Source organism: Octodon degus, unplaced genomic scaffold, assembly GCF_000260255.1.
Source record: "Octodon degus isolate 3935 unplaced genomic scaffold, OctDeg1.0 scaffold00219, whole genome shotgun sequence".
NCBI classification, from domain to species: domain Eukaryota; kingdom Metazoa; phylum Chordata; class Mammalia; order Rodentia; family Octodontidae; genus Octodon; species Octodon degus.
In genome coordinates, this window is record NW_004524795.1 from 483,205 (window position 1) to 500,253 (window position 17,049).

The following is a 17,049-nucleotide window of genomic DNA, read 5'->3' on the forward strand; positions in this document are numbered from 1 at the left end:
CTTCCTTCCTTCCTCTTCTTTCTTCCTCCTCCTTCTCTTCCTTCTCCCTCCTTCTTCCTCCTTTTTCCTTCCTCCTCCTCCTCCACCTCCCCCCTAGTACTGGGTATCAAGCTTGGCCTTGTACTTGCCAGGCAGGTGTTTATGCCACTGAGTCATACCCCTGGCCTTGAGACAAGGTCTTGCTATGCTGTCTAGGCTGATCTTGAACTCCTGGGCTCAAGCTACCCTTCTGCCTCAGCCTCTCAAGTACCTGGGATTATAAGTGCACACCACCATGACTAGCTAAATTATCCTATAAAAGCTGTAAAGCTTTTATATGATAATATAACAGTGATTATATGATAATATAACTATGACAATGCTGAGCAACCCACACTGCTTGATACCTCGTAATCCGTTTTAAGATCCAAAACAATAACCTGGTACCTAGCAAGTTCTCGTGCTTCCCCCTCTTCTGCCAGCCCCTGGCCATCACTAATTTGCTTCCTGTCTTTTTAGTTTTTTTCTATTCTGAGTATCTCTCATAAAGGGAATTATGCAGTGTGGGATCTCTGTGCCTGGAGTCTTGCTGAGTTTTTAGCATCCTGCTTGCCAGGCTCCTTCCCATCGTCTCAGGAGTCCACTCCTCTTCACAGCCGAGTTATGTGCTACACTGTAGATCTACCATTCTGTTTCCCCGCTGATCTGTTGAAGGGCATTTGGGTGGTTTCTGTATTTGGCTCTTGGGAACAGGGCTGCTAGAAAGACCATTTACATCTGAGCATCAGTCGAACAGTTGTTTTCAGTTCTTCTGGGTATGTACCTCGAGGGGAATTGCTGGGAATGGATATGCGGTGGTAATTCTGTATGTAACTTTTCAAGGGACCTCCAAGCTATTTACACATGATGACACTTTCATTTTTCTTCTTTGTCCTCACAGATCTTCCTTGACTTGTCCCCACTGCCTGAAACAGAGCAACACCTTTGATCCCTTCCTGTGCGTGTCCCTTCCCATCCCCTTGCGCCAGACGAGGTACGTGAGAGCGGCTGCTTGCCCAGGGCCCTTGGTCTCCTCTTGCTGGTTGCCAACAGGGTCCATCTGACCTTGAACCTGTCCCTTTTCTGTTTTGCTTTTCACTGAGCCTTTCTTTCTCTAGAAACCAGCCGCATTGCCAGGTGACATTCGGTGATTGAATGTGACAGAGTAAAAGGGAGCTGCAGCCCTTCTTCAGCAGGGAAAATGAGCCCTGAGGCCACAGAACTGGGTCTGACCCTGGGCTGTGTAGCATGCTGCTGCTGGTGTCGCTCTTCAGTCCTCTGGGGGCTGGAGAAGGCCCCTTGGCTAGGCAGGGACAAACCAGAGCCAATTGCTCACCACCTCCTTTTCTTGCTTTATTTCAAAATTCTTTTTCTTCTTGGTGAAGATGTGGGAAAATGATTTCTTGAAGGAACAAAGAAAGGGGACAGGATTGTTTTGGGAGAGGAGAGAAAGAGGCAAGATTGGATATCTACATGGTATGCTCTGCCGGGCAAAAGTCAGAAGTGGGTCCTGCCGCCGCAGCCTAGCAGAAGCCAAGGCACAGCAGTGCTGTGGAGGCGGCTGGCCAGGGTCACAGCTCGAGTGCCAGGGAGCTCCTATGTGGGAGCTGTCCCTGCATTGTGATGGCCGTGGTGACCTCCGTGTCCTTAAGTGCCCTGTCTCCTGCCCTCCACTTGTCCACTGTCTCTGTCTTCAGGATGCATCAGACCTGATGTCTTTATAAAGCCCTTCCTGACGGCTAACATCTCTCCCTCTTTTTTTTTTTTTCTTTTGTGCTAGAGATTAAACCTAGGGCCTTGAACATGCCAGGCAAGCTATCACTGAACTAGATATTCCTTTTTAAAATTTTCTTTGAGACAAGGTCTCACTAATTTGCACAAGTGGTGCTTGCTTTGGCAGCATATATGTGAAGCTGTGCAGGCTGAGCCCTAAGCTGTTGTCTTTGCCTCAGCCTCCAGATAATTAGATTACAGGCATGCTACTGTGCCTGGTTTAACCTCCCTTTCTGTTCTGAAATCCTGTGCTGTCTATACCACCCTTGTAACTTACACAATGTGACACAACTTGTGCTGCTGTAGGAGGATGTCTATTGATAACTGAAAGTTGGCCTATGCCTCGTGGTGCAGTGGTTAAGGGTGCTGCCATGGGGACAGTTTGCCTGGGATCAAATCCAGGCTTTCTGACCTAACTGAGGATAAGAAGAACAGCAACCAGAAGACTGGGGTGGGCGAAATAGGAGGAAGTGGAAGTTGAGATGCCCAAGGAAAATTTTCCATTAAGGAAAGTAGAAAATTGTCAGTAAGGTTGACTTGTTCTTGAAGAAGCAGTTTGTCTGCTTTATTTTTCAAACTTTAAAGTTTATTTTTGTTGAATTTTTACCCATAAGCCTCTGCTGACAGTTGCGATCAGAGCTCTATATAATAATTCTTAATCAAATCCTTTCTATTTTCAACCTGGAAAATCAGTTTAGGAGATTTGACTCTCTACTTCCCCCTGGTGGGAGCATGCCCAAAGTGCAAGGAGCCAACCCGAAGCCAAGATGGTGCCAATGAACTCAAGCTCCTGCCAAGGTGCTGGTGAGAGTCTGTAAGAATGTGGCCCCTTTTTGTTTTTCAGGTTCTTGAGTGTCACGTTAGTCTTCCCCTGTAAGAGTCAGAGGTTCCTGCGGGTTGGCCTGGCTGTGCCAATTCTGAGCACGGTGGCTGCCCTGAGGAAGCTGGCAGCGGAGGAAGGCGGAGTCCCTGCAGAGGAGGTGAGAGGGGATTGCACTGGGGCCTGGCCCCGGGGGCAGGATGCTGACCGGCCTGCAGCCTGTGCTGATCTGTGGGTACCAGGTGACACTACGGTTTCTGTCTGATTCCTAGTCCCTCGTGTTGACTTCTCCTTGCCCCTTGTGGGGTAACCATGAAGGACACCGGCCTTTCTAGAAGGTGGTTGTGATCGATAGTTTCAACAGCAGCTGACCTCAGTTATGCTTGTCAAGTGTTGGACACTGTGCGGTGATTTTTTCTTTTTCTTTTTTTAATGTACATCAGAGTCTCCCCACGCAGCTCGGACTCACAGTGATCCTTCTGTTTTCAGCCTCCCCAGCGCTGAAGTGCTTGGATTGCAGGCATGTGCCACTATGCTGGCTCAGCATGCCTGGGGGCAGGGCTAGTGTGGCATGTGGTGCCAGGGATTGAATCTGGTCCCTGCACTTGTCCAAGCAAGTGCTTACTCTGCTGAGCTATCTCGCCAGCCCTTGCAGTGACCTTTCTAATCATTTCCATAATCATTTCATGCCAGCCACTGGGTAAAGTAGACATTACAATTGTCCTCATTTTGCTGGTGAGAAAAAGACATCATAAAGAGTTAAGGCACTTGCCAAAGGTCACTCAGTGAGGACGCAGCGGTCAGGGTTTGAACATAGGTGGTTTGTTTTCAGAGCCAGAGCTATGACTTTGTAATTTCACTTGTGAGAATATAAACCAGGCTTCTGAAGGGGCAATAAATGAAATATAGGGGATGGGGAGATAACTTGGTGGTCTAAGCACATACTTGGCAAACTCAAAGACCCGGGTTCAATCCCTGGTACTGTATGATGTACCAGCCCCAGAACCCCGGGTGTGGTGGTGTATGCCTATAATCCTAGCACTGAGGAGGCTGAGACAGGAGGATCACTGAGTCTGAGCTGCGTAGTAAGACCCTGTACCAAATAGATAAATAAACAAATGATTATTTTTTTATTTTTTTTTAATTTTTTTTTTTAACATTTATTTAGTGTGTGTGTGTGTGTGTGTCCAGCTCAGCCCACCAGGGGGCGCAGCTGGCTGGCATGTGGTGCTGGGGGATCGAACCGCGGTCCCTGTGCTTTGCCAAGCTTGTTCCAAGTAGGTGCTTTAGACCACTGAGCCATCTCTCCAGCCCCGATTATTTTTTTAAATAAATGAAATACAGTTACTGAGAGAACTGAGGATGTCTGACATGGGGAAGGTGGGGGGCTATGCTCTTTCATGTTTGTTTTTTCAAGGCATTTTGGTGAAGGGTTGGGTTCACCATGCCTGGAGGGGCTCCCATGACATGATGGGCAGAGGCAATGGTGGGGACAAGCCAGATGGCAGAGTGGGGGCTCTGCGGAGGTTCTCACTGTGATGTAGTTACTCTGTAGCTCTCTGTCCTTGAGCAGGTAAGTGATTGGCGGCCCCTCTGTTTCTTTACCTTTTATGCTTCTCTGGCTACCTCATTGGTTAAAAAATTTTTTTTAACCTTTTTGGTTAAGGTGTAACCTGCTTACAACGCAGTGTGGTATCCTGAGGCTGTAGTTTGTTGAGTTTTACACCTGTCTATGGCCCTATAGTCGCCGTGATTACTGAGCCTAACACCCCAGCCCCCTCCTGAGCCCCGTCCCCCAATGCCTTTGACCTCTAGATAGGTTTCTCATGAGGATCTGAAAAAAGGGGAAAATATGTGCTTTCTAAATTCTCAAAGCACACCAAAGTGCACTAGGGGACCTATTTATGTGTATGAGAGAGAAAGAGAGACAGAGAGAAGCAAAGTGGTAGACATACATTTTTTGAGGGGGTAAATAGAAATTAAAAAAAAAAACAGAGGTCTATCCAAAAGAGGTAGAATTTGAATACACGTAGGACTATTAGGAATGTGTACAATGGGACATGTTTGTTTGGTGAGATAGAAATCTCTGGGGATGTTTATATGAATATTTTGACTAGAACTTAAATTTATCTTGATATTTTGTTTTAAAAATGGCAGTTTATTCCACTTGTATTATCTATGATTACAGATATGTTTGTATACATTCCCATCATCTTGTTTCATGTTTTTTATTTCTTAAACATTTCCTGATTTTTTTCCCCTCCCCTCCTTTATTGCTTTTTATGAATTGAGCAATTTTTCTTTATTCTGTATCTTTTGATTTGGGACATGCATATTATATTTTCTTGTTTTGTGTATTTATTTATTGGTTGATTGATTCCAGTATTAGGAATCAAACTCAGGACCTTGTGCTTGCCAGGCAGGCACTTATGCTGCTGAGCTATCTCCCTGGCACATTTATTTATTTATTTGTTCATATATTTAATGTTTTTGAGACAGGATCTCGCTATACAGCTCAGGCTGGTCTCAAACGCACAGTGATCCTCCTGCCTCAGCTGAGATTACAGTCATGTGCCACCACACTCAGCTTTTACTATTTACTACATGTCAGCATGTATAATTAAAATGTAATGTTAATATCAAACACAAAGATTTTGATATGCTTTTTAAAAATATTTTTTGACTTAGACATTGTAGATAGATATTATTATTGTTTTATCTTGCCTCTTACTCTTCCAACTTGTAAAAGTTTTAGTAATTCTTATGTTTTGCATAGTCAATGTATGTTTTCATTTACCAAATTTTACCATTTTAAGTCACCATTTTTACCTTACTCTTAGGCTTTAATTCTGATTATTGTTGCTTTGTCTTTAATCCTGAAATGTATCTTTTACAAGATAATTTCCTAGCTGATGTGGCTTAAAAGGGCCTTCTGTGAGTCATGTATTGAAATGTTGATTCCTTTGTCCTTGGTGAATCAGGGTTGAGACTTGGGTTAGCCAAGACTCCCCAAAATAGTCACCTCTTTCCTCCCTTCTTCTCTTATAAGCCAATCCCCATAAACCTGTATTCCATAAACATTTTCCATGTAAACATAATATGAAAAGGATTAGTAACACTATTTAGATGTTCACTTAGTGGAGCTGTATAAGTAGCAAACACTTTTTGTTTACCTGAAGAGAACTTTATTTATTTCTGATTCTTTCATATAGTTTAGCTGGGTATAAAACTTTAGATTATTTTACTTATTTATTTATTTATTTTTTGCTGACATGATGGCACATGCCTGTAATCCACATATTTGGGAGGCTGAGGCAGGAGGATCACTGTGAGTCCAAGGCCAGTCTAGGCTCCTTAGTAGGTTCAAGGCCAGAGACCTTGTCTTTTTTTAAAAAAAGTTCTCTTTTGGTTGCTGATGAGACATCCATAGATCAATCTGTTACGCCCTTTGTATTTTATTACTTAAAATGTGTAACCACTGAGAAGGGAGGGTGAAAAGGCTTCCAGTCATCCTGGTTTCTTATCTGTTAGGTTCTCTTTGAGAAATCAAGAGGGAAAATGATCTTTCTCATTGCAGGTAATCTTGGTTGAACTGTATCCCAATGGATTCCAGCGGTCTTTCTTTGATGAAGAGGACCTGAATACCATAGCAGAGGGAGATAACGTGTACGCCTTCCAAGTCCCTCCGCCTCCCAGCCAAGGGACGCTCTCAGGTACAAGAGTGTCTTGCATAATTTTATTGGGATGTTGTGGGTTGTAGGCTCCAGATGGTTTTCATAGGTTGCTAAGGCCTAAAACATTTACTTCTAGCATGTGGAACTGTTGGGCTTATTTTCTCTGCAGTTTGGTGTTGATTGATGGTTGATTACTAAAGATTATTTAGCCAATACTAAGGTTCTTGAAACTTTAGTGAATATCAGAATTACCCAGAAAGTTTGTTAAATCAGATTGCTGGACCGCATCCCGAGTTCTGGATTTGTAGGCCATGGGTGGGGCCTGAATTTGCATATTTAACAACTTCGCAGGTGATGCCAGCCCAGGGATATTTTGGGAGTCACTATTTAGTGTGAGCACGTACACTAATAAAGATTGTTTATGTTCAAAACTCTTTATGTTCAAAACTCTTGTGATTTAAGGGCTGTATTTCAAATAAAATTTCTGAAAATTTTAATTGTCAAAGACATTAAAAGATAGCATTGTTATTAATGGTTATACTGCATAATGCTTTTTTTCTTAAACCTCACACTAGCTAACATGGTGAATTTTTCTTTCTTTTCTTTCCTTCAGACAGGCTCTTACTGTATAATAGAGCCGCCCTTGAACTCCCTATGCAGCCTAGGCTGGCCTTAAGCTTGGGGCAATCCTCCTGCCTCAGCCCCCCAAGTAGGGGAATTACAGCCGTGTACCACTTCCTGGCAACATGGTCAATTTCAAATAGCCTTTCATTGTCAGCAATACATATTTTGGCCCATTCAGTCTGCCTAGAAGTCCAATATTAAAGCACCCTGTGCCAGTGTTACAGCATACAGCAATCCCCTAATCTGTGACTTCCCTTTCCACAATTTTAGTTACCCATGGTCTGAAAATATTAAATGGGAAATTCCAGAAACAACAATTCATTTTTGTGTTTAGTTTTGTTTTTTCCATGCTGGGGATCAAACAAAGGACTTCACGTATGCTTGGCAGCCACTCAGGTATGCTGAGCTACATCCCATCCCCATAACTTTTAAGTAACTTTATTATACAGTATATTGTGATTATTTTGTTATTATTGTTAATATCTTACCATACCTAATTTGTCAATTATACCCTAACATAAGAACAGATATATAGGGAAAAATAGTATATATAGAAATTTTTTTTCATGTATTTAGTATATGGTCTATAGGGTCTTACTACATAGATCAGACTGGTAGTGATCCTCCTGTTTTCAGCCTCTCAAGTGCTGGAATTACAGGCATACACCACCACGCCCAGTCTCAGTCACTGTCTCAACGCACCCTGAGGGTAGGGTCAGTACGGCGCTCTGGGGATCGAACCCGAGTCTCTGCGACTGCCCAGGCAGACGCTTTAATCTGCTGAGCTATCTGGCTGGCCCCTGAAATTTTTTTTTGAGATGTTGGGACTTTGGTTCTTTTCTGAGGTTTTGGACACCCCTGTAATATCTTGGAGTATGTTCTTTTTCTCCGACAAAGGGTAGTCCCATCCCTGGCCCCGTGTCATGAGCCAACAGCAGTCCATGGGCCCTGGCTGTTGACTGGAGACAACATGAAACTCTGGGCACTGGAATCTGGAGCACAATGTTGCCTGACCCCGTTTTACAACTCACTCAAGCAAGTCTTCATTTCTAATTTAATCAAAAGTGACATGTACATTCCTTAAAGTCACAATTCAGACCAGAAATGGAAAGTAGTGAAGTCTTCTTTCTCCATGGGAGACTTTTGTCTTCTCAATATACCTTCTTATTATTGTCTTCCTAAGACTGTGGACACTCTTGGGGCGTCTGATCAAGGCGTAAAACCCAAATTAGTTAGCTGAGCATGGTGATGTCTGTCTATAATCCCAGCACTGAGGCAGGAGGATCATTGCAGGTTCGAGACCAGCCTGGGCTACAAATGAGGTCAAGGCCAGACTGAACTGCATAGTAAGACTGTGACTCAGAAAGACAAAAAAACAAAACAAAACAAAAAACAAGACAAAGCAAAATATCCAAAAGCCACCAGGTGTCCTCTCTCGGGTGGTGAGTAGGTGCTCAGAGAGAAAGAAGGTGGAAGCGCCAAGGCTGTGGCCCACTGCAGGGCCCTTTAATGCCATTCTCTCCCCCAGCTCGACCAGCGGGTCTGCCGATAGTGTCCCCACGCCTGGGGGCCCAGGAGGGCCAGCGGTTTTCTCTGCCTCTCCAGGGTGAGAACAAGGTGCCCATCCTCTTCTGCAACCTGGTGGGCTCAGGCCAGCATGCGAGCAGGTATGTTTCACATCATCCTTTTTTCATGTGGTGTCTGGGGTTTGCAGACCTCTATTTGGGGCTTTGTCTAGAATAATTATAACTTGATAAAATTAAATATCTATCCCCAAGATTAATAAAGTAGAAGAAGGGAATAGGGTACTTCTGGAGCAAGAGGACCAGAAATAATGGCTTTAAGCAGATGGCCAACAGCATCCTTAATTAAACATCAGTGCTGCCTGTTGACTGAAGGCATGGTTACCTGGCCTCACAGGTGTTATTTGATACAATATCCAGTTGTCAAGAGCTGGCCAGGAAGCAAGGCTCAAAAGGAAACTGAGTATAAGAGAACGGGAGCCACTTAGTGACTTGGTGAGCCCCTGTCTCACAAGAAAAAGGAAAGAAAAGAAAGGAGAAAGGAAGGCTGAGCACAGTGCGGGGTGTGTCTGCGGTCCCAGCTACTCAAGAGTTTGGGGAAGGAGGCTCAGGGTTCAAGGCCAGCCTGGGCAGTAAGATGACACAACACAACAGAGCTAAACAAAGCAACCAAACCAAACCTCTAAGGGCTAGAATGTGATCACAACTAACAAGAGGGAAAGGGGCGTTTGTATTACAGACTTGCAAAAACAGACAGCTTTTCTGTATAGTCCAAAAAAGTGACAAGAAGGAAATGATGAGTATTGGAGGTGATAGATATTTTAATTACTCTGCCTTGATTATTGCATGATGTATGGGAGCATTGCATTGTGTCCTGTAAATATGTATTGTTGGCTGGGTGTGTGGTGCATACCTACAATCCCAGTGCTCAGAAGGCTGAGGCAGGAGGATTGCCGTGTGTTCAAGGCCAGCCTGGGCTACATAGTGAGACCTTGTCTCAAAACAAAACAAAACAAAACAAAACAAAACAAAACAAAACAAAACAAAACAACAACAAAGTTTATGGAACAGTAAATTGCTAAGAATAATCAGAAAGGGGGCCAAGGAATGGCTCAGTGGAATAAGCGCTTTCCTGGCAAGGGCAAGGGCCTGAGTTCAATCCCTGGTTCCGCCAAAAAAACAAAAACAAACAAACAAACAACAAAAAAAAAAGTCAGAAAATGTTGGGGAGAAAGAAAGGAAAAGAAAGAATTAGTCTATTGAAATAGAATAATTTTAATTATTAAAACATTGTGACATGGGAAAAAGAATATATTATTAAATTAACCAACTAGAATAAGCCAAGTAATTATTTTATTTTAAATAATTACTTTTACTTTTAAATATTTTTGTGGTGCTGGAGAACCCAGGGCCTTTGCACTGAGCTATATCCACAGTCCTTTTTAATTTTTTATTTTGAGGTAGGGTCTTGCTAAATTGTATAGGCTGGGGTCAAACTTGGAATCTACCTGCCTCAGCATCCCAGAGTACTGGGATTACAATTATGTGCCACCCCATATTCAGACAAAAAATTGCTTTTATATTCTTGCCATAAGTTCATATGTGTAAGGCCCAGGTTGATTAGAAATACATCTTTAGAAAAGGAAGACTTAAGATGTCTTTTAAAAGGCTGGGGGTGGGCTGGAGAGATAGTCCAGTAGCCTAAGCCCCTACTTTGGCAAGTGCAGGGACCAGGGTTCAATTCCTGGTGCCACATGCCACGCCAGCCCCACCCCTGGGGAACACTGAGCCAGCCACTGAATCCAGGCGTAGGGTGCACACTTGTAATCCCAGCACTGGGGAGGCTGAAACAGGAGGATCACTATGATTCTGAGCTGTGTAGTGAGACCCTGTACCAAATACATAATTTTTTTTAAAAGCCTGGGGATGGTGGTGAATGTTCCAGAACTCAGAGGCTGAGGCAGGAGGATCATCAGGAGTTTGAGTCCAACCTAAACTACAGAGTGTGATCCCCTCTCTAAAATTTGCAAAACAAAACAAAATAAAATACATTTTAAAGAAAATATAGGGGCATATTTGTTTCTCTGGGTGGAGGGGGCCATTTTAACATTTTCATGACAGGGCCATGATTTGTGTGTCTCCTTGATGGGTGGCTTGAACCTTGGTAGTCATGCATGACTGTCCCACAGTGGTAAAAGCCCCGCCAAAGGGACAGTCATGCATGCAATGGTTCAAACTGGTGGGAATGTATTAGCACCCAAAATAGGAGGCTATGAAGGAGAAGGCTGATGTTTTAAACATATTTAACATTAAAATTGAGAACAAGTTTAAAGGCAAAGAACGAATGAGGAAGAATATTTGTCATGCGCGAGGGGAAGACTCATATTCCTCATGTGAAGTCTGTTGCTCTCTCAATGAGGTAAATGCTCTGCCAAGAAAATACCATAGAAGCTGGGCATCAGGCCACACCCCTGTGACCCCAGCACTTGGGGGGCCGAGGCAGGAAGATTGCCATGAGTCTGAGGCCAGTCTGGACTACATGGTGAGTTCAGGTCTAGTCTGAACTAGGCTTTGACCCTGTTTTTAAAAAAAAAAAAACACCAAAAAACAATAGGAAAAAACAAAACTTACCACAAAGATGAACCAGAGTTCACAAAAGAAGTACATTCCCAGGTTAAAAATACTCAACATTGTTAGATCGTTAGTGGTGGAGGACATTCTGATTGCAGTAGCAAGATAATATTCTTTTTCTTTCTTTGTTTTGTTTTTTGAGATGGAAGTATAGTTCAGTCTGACCTTGAACTCACTATGTGATCCAGGCTGGCCTTAAATTTGTAGCCTCAGTTTCCCCAGTACTGGGATTTCAGGTGTGTACCACCCTTGGCTATTTGGCTCAACAGCAAGATACTGTTCTCTTGTTTGTTTTGAGACTGGGGTCTCACTATGTAGTTAGGTAGGCTTTGAATTCACCTTGTAGCCCAGATTGGCCTTGAACTCACAGTGATCCTCTTGCTTCAGCCTCCCTAGAGCTGGGATTACAGGCATGTGCTACCACATCCAGCTCGCAAGATGCTAGTCTTCACCTTTCATATAGTTACCTGGAACCTTTAGATATCAATCACACTTTTCTGGGCAAGACTAAGACAAATCATATTTTTCTCCACTGTACTGAAAATTAAACCAAGGCCTTCATACTGAGCTATATCCCCAGTCAATTCTCTCTTTCTCTCTCTTTTTTTTTTTTATTTTGAGACAGGGTCTTACTAAGTTCCTAAATTGACTGGGCTGTGCTTGTACTTGAGAAAGGTTTTTTTTTGTTTTTTTTGTTTTTTTTTTTTTGTTAGCTCTGGCTGCCTTAAGGGCGGCTCTGGTGTGGTTCGAACCAGGGTCCCCTGCACCTGACTGAGTTTGCCCAAGCAGGCGCTTTAAAGAACTGAGCTAACCTGCAAGCCCCCTGGGCTTGTACTTGAGAACTTCCTGCCTTGGCCTTCTAGAATTCTGGGGTTACAGGAAGGTATCATCACTGTTTACCCAGTGAACTGGCCACTTACCCTTGCTAAATTGGTATGGTCTTTCTGGAGAACAGTTTGGGAATGAAGAACTTTGGTCCCTCTTTCCACTTCTGGAACTTTATCCTGTAAGAACAATTTTTTTTATGTGCAGTCAGAGTTGCAATTACAAGAAAATATGTATGTCCCGAACGAGGCATGCATTGTTTACATAAAAATGAGAAGCAAACTGAATGCTCAGTGATACAGGATTAGTTAAATGAACAGACGTGTTCACTCAGTGGATGTGCGGTGCCCTTCCCGGCCCAGACCTGTCACTTCCTATTTGTGCTGCATTTTTAGCAGTGTTTCCAGAACGTATTCACGTTCTTACGCCGTTGGTCTTCACACGACCCTGGAACAGTGAGTGGTCAGAGAGCGGGCAGTGATTTGTCCAGGAGCACTCATGGCATGGCCGGGATGACAGACACAGCCCCATGTTCTTGGTGCTGCAAGCCCATTAAAGTGTGTTTATTAGGGTAGCACGTGGAAATCATTCCCAGTACTGAGAATATCTGTGATGCACAAACCTACAACTGTGTCGCTTGGTTTATCCCTGCCTTGCTTTCTTGTGGTTCTCTTCGGCTCTTTCGCTGTTCTGCCCACTGTGCGGGGCATTTTCTGGCCAGCCCATCACTGGGAGCAGCTGTTTGACTGCCGTGTGTCACTGGCTTTGCCTCTCCAGCCCTCGGTTTGCCTGCCAGTGTCTCCCTATATAATGTAGGGCTCTGAACGTAATTGCGTTTTGTGCTTGGCTCCAGTCTCTTCATTTACCCAACTTGGAGGAAGCCAGAAGTGAAGCAGTACTCAAGAACTGTTGGGTACTGTTGATTTTCCCTCTCTGAAATAACCTGATTTCCTTGGATTTCCAGATTTGGGCCACCTTTCCTGATAAGGGAAGACAGAACCATTTCTTGGGCCCAGCTGCAGCAGTGTATCCTCAGTAAGGTCCGCTATCTCATGAGGAGTGAGGCCCCTGCACAGGTAGGGCGTGTGCGTGTGTGTGCGTGCGCATGCATGCCTGTGTGCATGTGTGCGTGTGTTGAGAAGAAAGTAGAATCTAGAGGTATCTGAGGAGAGAGAAGACTTTCCTGTGAATGAGAGGGCTCAGGTTGTTCTATCATACAACTTTGATTTATGTGCAAGAAAGTAAACCACTTTATACCCTTATTTTTATTTTATTTATTTATTTATTTATTTATTTATTTATTTTTGTGCTATTACAAAACACATTTCCCAGCCAGGGCTCTTTCTTGTTAAATCTTTACACACACCTCTGGAATAGTGAGCAGTACTTATATTATTATTCTCATTTTTACATATTTATGATTTTCCACAATTCTCCCTAGAGGATGGCATATTATAGTAAACTGTAATTTACACATTTAGATCCAAAATTTCAAAGGACTTGAGATGTCATTTCCATGGCAAATTAAACTACACGATTATATGTGTGTGAAAATCTGGACATTAAATTAATTTGTCCAGTTTTTCAGAAACTTGAGATTTAAAGCTTAAAGTCAAACACCTTTTGCCATGTTTATTTATTCTCAGATTGATAGTTTTCCAATTTTAAAAACCACATTTAAAATTCATATTTTTTTCTTGTTGTCTTTTTTGTGTGTATATGTGTGTCATTTTGTTGTTGTTGCTGTTTGTCATTTTGAGACAATATTTCACTATGTAATTCAGGCTGGCCTTGAGCTCACTCCCTTTCTAGTCCAGGCTGACCTCACAGCAGTCCTCCTGCCTCAGCCTCCTGAGTGCTGGGATTACAGGCATGCACCACCATGCCCAGTTTTGAGTACCTACAAAGCCATTAATGTTTAGCGTCTATAATATCAGGAGCCTCTTTGGTGGCAGCCTGGCAGGAAAGATGGTGACATTTTTAGGTCCAGGTCAGTTGCCTCAGAGCCTTGTTTCTCCCCAACTATTCTCTTAGAACAAGCCTTTCCCTTTGGTGATACAACAAACTTACTCCAGAGCTAATTCCTCATGATTCAGTTTTCTTTCTGTTCTGGGGTGGAGTCGGGGGTGGGGAACAGGCCCATACAGTTGATTTAGGGTTTACACCAAATACCACTCTGTTAAAGACATCTGCCACATTCGTGGCAGCCTTTATCTCTAGAGTTTTATGTGGTGAACTACAGTGTAGATCTGCCATAGTGCTCAATTTAGAAACTAACTTCTCTACAAGTAGGTCAGAATATCTAGTAATAGCTTTAGCCAGCCCCCGGCCCTGTGTGCAGCTGATTGTTGAAAGTGGACAAAACCACTTTGATGTGAGCACTTATCTCAGCTGTCCCTCTTTACCTTGTCACATGCACATAACTTTGGCTTCTGTGTCTCCATAGCCATTTCAATACCAAGGACTGACCAAGGTATCAGGAAGGCCAGCAACACTCAAAGTGGGACGGTGCTACGTGGCCCTGCACACTGTCCCATTCACTAGTGAGTGTGCAAGGGCTTGGATTTCTGTAGAAACAGTATGTTCCCAAAAGCTGTGGGGTTCCGAGGCTAGCCCGCCCACTTAGCCCACAGTCCTTCCGCTAGTATATTAGACATTGACTCGCCACAGTAATAACTGGAAAACAAGAAATTCAGAACTCTCCACCTTGCAGTGGAAAGATGAAGCATAGCGAATGTGCGTTGACACCTCTAAGATGAGCTGGCTTAGCCAAGAGCAGGGACAGGAGAATGTTTCTTGTGAAAACTTTGCAGTTTGTTGGAGAGAACTACTTCACATGGGTTATGAAGTAAATGTTGATCATTATGGAATCGTGGCTGTGGTCACCCTGCAAAGTTCGGTGGGGCCAGCAAGGTTGGTTTGTCTGCGTGTGAACAGCTAGCGGCTTCTTCTGGGTACTGCGTCCTGTGGATGGGTGCAGGCAGGTCTCAGTTAGGAGTCACCGAGGGAGAAGTCCCCCCGTCAGAGTTACTGTTCTTTGCAGAAAGCACACTCTTCTGTGCCGACTCTGACTTAAAGCCTGGACGTCAGCTGGTTGTTTTTTATTTCTTTGTTGCTAAGCTGTAGATCAGCTAGATAGTGGGTATAGCCCAGGTAGCGGTACACATTCCCTGAACTTCATTCTGAAGACCCTTGTACTAGTTAGCTTCCTGTCACTGCAGTGACATACCAAAGGAAGCTAATTAGTAAATATCTAAAGGTTTATTTAGACCACAGCTCTGGATGTTCAGCAACCTGGTGCCTTTGCAGACTTGGCTCTGGTGTGGGTGACAGATGATGGCACGTCACAGTGGGGTATAGAAGAGCAGAGCTGTTGGGTCTCCAGGGGGAGACAGATGGACGGTCAGCCAGACAGATGTGTCCATGATGACCAAAGGACCTCTCACAAGGCCGCCTGTTCCAAATGTTCCCTCACCATCTGAGGCTGTAGTGCCACCCTGTGGACAGGACTTCAATTCCAATACACCCTTGGGGACAGTTAAACAATGAAATATCCAAGCTACAGCCAAACAGTCCTCTGCAACCAGGCTGTGGTTCGTCTGCTGAGCCCGGGCCCTGCTGTTCCTTGTGCAGTCGGCTGCGTAGCAGAGGAGTCTGCACAGCTTCCTCAATCAGATCTTTCTGTCCTCCCAAGTACTGGCTCTTCTTTCCTAAATCAGGGTGCTTTCCTTTTCTTCTTCCATCATAATTCAACATATATATCTTTGTGTGTGTGTGTGTGTGTGTGTGTGTGTGTGTGTGTGCAGGTGTGTATGTGTGTGTGTGTAACAGAGAGAGAGAGAGAGAGAGAGAGAGAGAGAGAGAGAGAGAGATTGAGATTGAAATCGAGACATGGTCTACTATGTAATTCAAACTTCCCTGTGTAGCCCAGACTGGCCTTGATCCTCTTGCCTCAGCCTTCCAAGAGCTGAGATTACAGGTCTGTGCCACCACACCTGGCCTCTTCCCCACCACTACCCCCATTATTTAGATTTTAGAAAAACTCTAGGCTGGACTCAAACTTGTAATTTTCCTGCCTCAGCCTCCTGAGTAACGGAGATTATGGGGATGTGCCACCATGCCCTGCTCATTTGCATTTTTAAGCATAAGTGTCTGCCTTTTTACCCTTGAATTGAAAGAATTTTTTTTTTTGGTTGTATTCAAGGTCACGATTGATAATCTATGAGCACTATATTTCTTTTATTTGAATGATGACTTCAGTGATTTTTTTTAAAGAACTGGTAAAATATATATTTACCTTAACCATTTATAAGTGTGCATTAATTCCATCCACACTGTTGTGAGACCATCACCGATACCTGTATTCCCAATTTTTCATCATTTCCAACCAGAGCTATGTCTGCCCCAAATAACTCTTCATTCCTCTTTCCTTCATCGCTCCGGCCCCTTGTAATCATCGTTTTTACTTTCTAATTCTGAACTTGCCTATTCTGTGTACCCCATATATACTAAGAATAATGCAGTCCTTCATACCTGATGTTTTTTCATTAAACATCCTGTTTTCAAGGTCTTCTGCATTGTAGCACATGCCACAATCATGTTTCTTTCCTTTTTTTTTTTTTTAGAATGAATTAATTTAATTTTTATTTTAATCCTTCATTTATTTATCTATTTGGTACAGGGTCTCACTACGCAGCTCAGACTCATAGTGATCCTCCTGTCTCAACCTCCCCAGTGCCTGGATTATAGGCGTGTGCCACCACACCTGATTTTGGTGGCCAGGTTGGTGCAGGGCTGGCAAGGATGCAGTATCAGGGATCGAACCCTGATCCTTGTGCTTGCCAGGTAGGAGCTTAGACCACTGAGCTATATTCCCAGCCCAGAACAAATTAATTTTAAAAGGCTGACAAAGCCAAATATTAGTGAAGACATTGAACAACTAGATTTCTTTCTTTTTCCTATTTCTTTCTTTTTAAAATTTCTTATACATCAGTGGAAATGTTAAATGGTAGAACCTTTTTTGGAAAGTGTCTTATAGTTCTTTTTTTAATTATTTTTCCCCCATAATTTTATTGATAAACAAATAGCAATGAGACAGTTTCAAATCAAATTGGTAGGACAGTTTCAATAATTAATACATTGCATACATTCTTCCTAGTGG

The 17,049-nt window shown here is 43.4% G+C and overlaps 1 protein-coding gene across 1 annotated transcript in view; it reads left to right on the plus strand.

The window, feature by feature from the left end:
- Usp43 (ubiquitin specific peptidase 43) overlaps positions 1 to 17,049 on the plus strand; it is an 83,553-nt gene that overhangs the window by 28,636 nt on the left and 37,868 nt on the right. Inside the window, exons 4-8 of the mRNA XM_012517838.2 lie at positions 920 to 1,012; positions 2,636 to 2,771; positions 6,189 to 6,324; positions 8,438 to 8,576; positions 12,853 to 12,964. Of these exons, the coding sequence (XP_012373292.1) occupies positions 920 to 1,012; positions 2,636 to 2,771; positions 6,189 to 6,324; positions 8,438 to 8,576; positions 12,853 to 12,964 (616 nt within the window). The remainder of the gene's footprint in view (positions 1 to 919; positions 1,013 to 2,635; positions 2,772 to 6,188; positions 6,325 to 8,437; positions 8,577 to 12,852; positions 12,965 to 17,049) is intronic.